This window comes from Calidris pugnax, unplaced genomic scaffold (genome assembly GCF_001431845.1).
Source record: "Calidris pugnax isolate Ruff unplaced genomic scaffold, ASM143184v1 scaffold9, whole genome shotgun sequence".
NCBI classification, from domain to species: Eukaryota; Metazoa; Chordata; class Aves; order Charadriiformes; family Scolopacidae; genus Calidris; species Calidris pugnax.
The window spans coordinates 1,754,656-1,757,351 of NW_015090778.1; the positions used below are offsets into that span (position 1 = coordinate 1,754,656).

General features: G+C 64.0%; 1 protein-coding gene across 1 annotated transcript in view; it reads right to left on the minus strand.

Annotated features, from left to right (window-relative positions):
- Nucleotides 1-9: 9 nt before the first annotated feature.
- SLC25A10 (solute carrier family 25 (mitochondrial carrier; dicarboxylate transporter), member 10) overlaps nt 10-2,696 on the minus strand; it is a 7,611-nt gene continuing 4,924 nt past the window's right edge. The window contains exons 6-11 of the mRNA XM_014950468.1: nt 2,569-2,612; nt 2,032-2,102; nt 1,846-1,938; nt 1,508-1,585; nt 1,372-1,428; nt 10-582 (exon numbers count right to left, since the gene is read on the minus strand). Coding sequence (XP_014805954.1) covers nt 481-582; nt 1,372-1,428; nt 1,508-1,585; nt 1,846-1,938; nt 2,032-2,102; nt 2,569-2,612 — 445 coding nt within the window. The 3' untranslated portion in view covers nt 10-480. The remainder of the gene's footprint in view (nt 583-1,371; nt 1,429-1,507; nt 1,586-1,845; nt 1,939-2,031; nt 2,103-2,568; nt 2,613-2,696) is intronic.

Below are 2,696 nucleotides of genomic sequence, written 5' to 3' on the forward strand. Positions count from 1 at the left end.
CCCCCCAGCCCTTGCTGCTTGCCCACCCTGCTGTGGTGTGGGCACAAGTGGAACTGGCCCCCCCAGCCCCACGAGGCTCCGAGAGCAGGCACAGAGCCCAGGGCTAGATCCCGGGGACAGCACAGTCCCCATCCCGGGAGGCACACAAGGGATGGGGCTGAGGGAGCCACGGGCAGGACTTGTGGCCAGTAGGGCAGTGGGAAGAAAGGAAAAAGAAAAAAAAGCCACCCCAAACCAACAGTGCAGAGGGGACAAGAGGCCAAGAATAGCCCAGAGGTAATGGAGGTGCTGAGAAGGGGGGGTGAGAGAGGGAGGGGGGGTCTGGAACCAGTTGGCCACGGGCACTGGCAAGGCACAGGAGTGGGAATGAGGGCAGGGGGAGCAACGCTGGCCCCAGAGAGAAGGGAAGAGGGTTCTGGGATCCCAGCGGTGACCCGCACGCTCACCCCCCCGGGGCGAGGCAGGGCCTCTCTCTCCTACTCAGGTGGTCACTTTAATCCCAAAATGTTTGCGTAACTGTTCCAGGAAGAGAAAGGTGAGGATGGTGTGAGGAATGAGCCGGACAGCAGCAGGAACGAAGCCCTGGAAGTGAACAGCGAGAACGAGGAGAGTCACTGTGTGCCCCAGCTGGCCCTGGGCTTCCCCGCCAGGGCCGAGGGTGCCCAGTAGCCCAACCCGGGGAGCTGCACCAGCTTGCAAGCACGGGGGGGTGCGGGGCTGGCCGGGCATGCAGCACGAGCTGCCACAGCCATGAGGGAGGCACCGCAGCCATGGCTGTGCACACAGAGCTCAGCATCATGCACCAACCCCTCTGCCCCCAAACACATCAGTGTCGGCATCACCGCTACGTAGGCAGGGTCTCGGTAGAAGCCCGGGTCAGATCCCGCAGCCCCCGGTTCAGAAGGGGGCTGGACGCTGCCTGGGGAAGATGAGCAGACAGGCTGTAACAGGGCAAACGCCTGACAGGCAGCAGCTGGAAGAAACCTTGGGTGCAAAACCCCTTTGCAGGGGTCCTCCCAGGAGAGAGACCCAACACACGGTGACTGCACCAAGCCCGGGCACATAGGGCCCAAGAACCGACCAGTATCTGCTGGTCTGCAACATCCAAGGAGTGCTGGAGCACCACTGCCCCTACCTGCCCTCCTGTTTGGGGACCCAACGGGCGCAGCAGGGCAGCTGCCGCGGTGCCCGGACACGGGCTGCAGGCCCAGAAGAGGCCAAGGCTCACAACGCTCCAGGGCCAAGCTGGAGGAAGGCCGGATGCTGGACATGGAAGCCTGGAAGGCTCCTGCCCCAGAACTGCTCTGCACCTTAACCTCTGCTCCCAGCCAGCCTCCCCACACCCCGCCCCACGCACCCCCAGATTGGTACCTTGTAGAAGGCGAGGGGGCCGAGCTTGGCGGTTTCCATGGCACAGTGGGCAACACCCTGGAGTGAGATGGAGAGGGATGAGGAGGTGCAGGGAGGCAGAGGTTGGTGCACAAAGGGGACAGGATGGGCTTCTCACCCGGTACTCGCCCTGGGAGTTCATGAGGCGGGTCTTGAGCACGTCCAGGGGCTGGCACAGGAATGTGGCGCATCCACCCTGGAGGAGAGTCAGCCAGGGTCAGCAGCCCCAGCCCACAGAGAAGACCCAGGTGCCAGCGACTGCCACGGCCACTGGAGAGACCCAGAGCTCTGCCTGGGCCCAGCCCCAGCCCGGGAGACCCCACAGGAGCCTCTGTGCCCAGCCCCGCTGTGTCAGAGCCCTGAGGAGCAGCTCTGGCAGCCCCAGTCTGGGGTCCCGAGCCTGGCTGCAGGCAAACCCAGTCCCAGTCCTGCCTCCCCACACCCAGCCCCGCTCACAGCGATGAAGCTGGCCAGGAAGTGAGTGAAGATGTTGTCTGACAGCAACCCAGTCGAGAGAACCAGCTGCTTGGCCTGGTCATAACAGGCGAGCTGCGGAGACACAGGGTATTAGTGACACTTGCCACGCCAGGGACTACCCCTGTCCCTACCCTGGGCACCCACTGCCCAGCAGAGCTGTCCCACCTGCCCAACAGTGACCAGGGCCCCTCGGCTGGATGCCATCGTAGCTCCCGAGAAGAGTTTCTTCAAGCCCTCTGTGGACAGACAGATGGGGATCAGTGCAGTCCTGGGACATTACTCACTCTCCTTTCCCCCCGGGAGCCTCGTCCCGTGCCCGGTTCATGTCCCAGACTCCTCGTACAACAGCACGTAAACCACACAACAGCCAGGAAAGGAGAGTCCTTCAGAACAGCCCTATCTCCTCCCTGCTGCCATTCCTTCTCCTTCCCACCTGCTCCACACTCTTGTGCTTTTTCATAGCGGCTCCCGGCAGGTCCCTCTTTTCCTCTGGAGGAAGGACAGGCTGCCAGGCCCTGCCTGACCCTCGGCTACCCTGGCCCCACGGCCACCCTCTGTCCCCTCTCCCTGCCCTGGCTGAGAGAGCACCCGCTGTGACTCCCAGAAAGAGTGCCCTGGGCTACTACTCCTCCTGCCCCGGTTTCCCAGTGTCAGTGAGGACACCCCAGGCGGGCTCACCCTACCCGGCTGGCACGGCCTCACCTTCCCGGAAGACACGGTACATGCCGTCCAGGGCATGGGAATAGCTGGAAGGAGCGAGAGGGAAAGGTGTCAGGGTCCGAGGCTCCCCAGCCCCCCGGCAGCCCCGAGCCCCCCCACCCCCCCCCCCG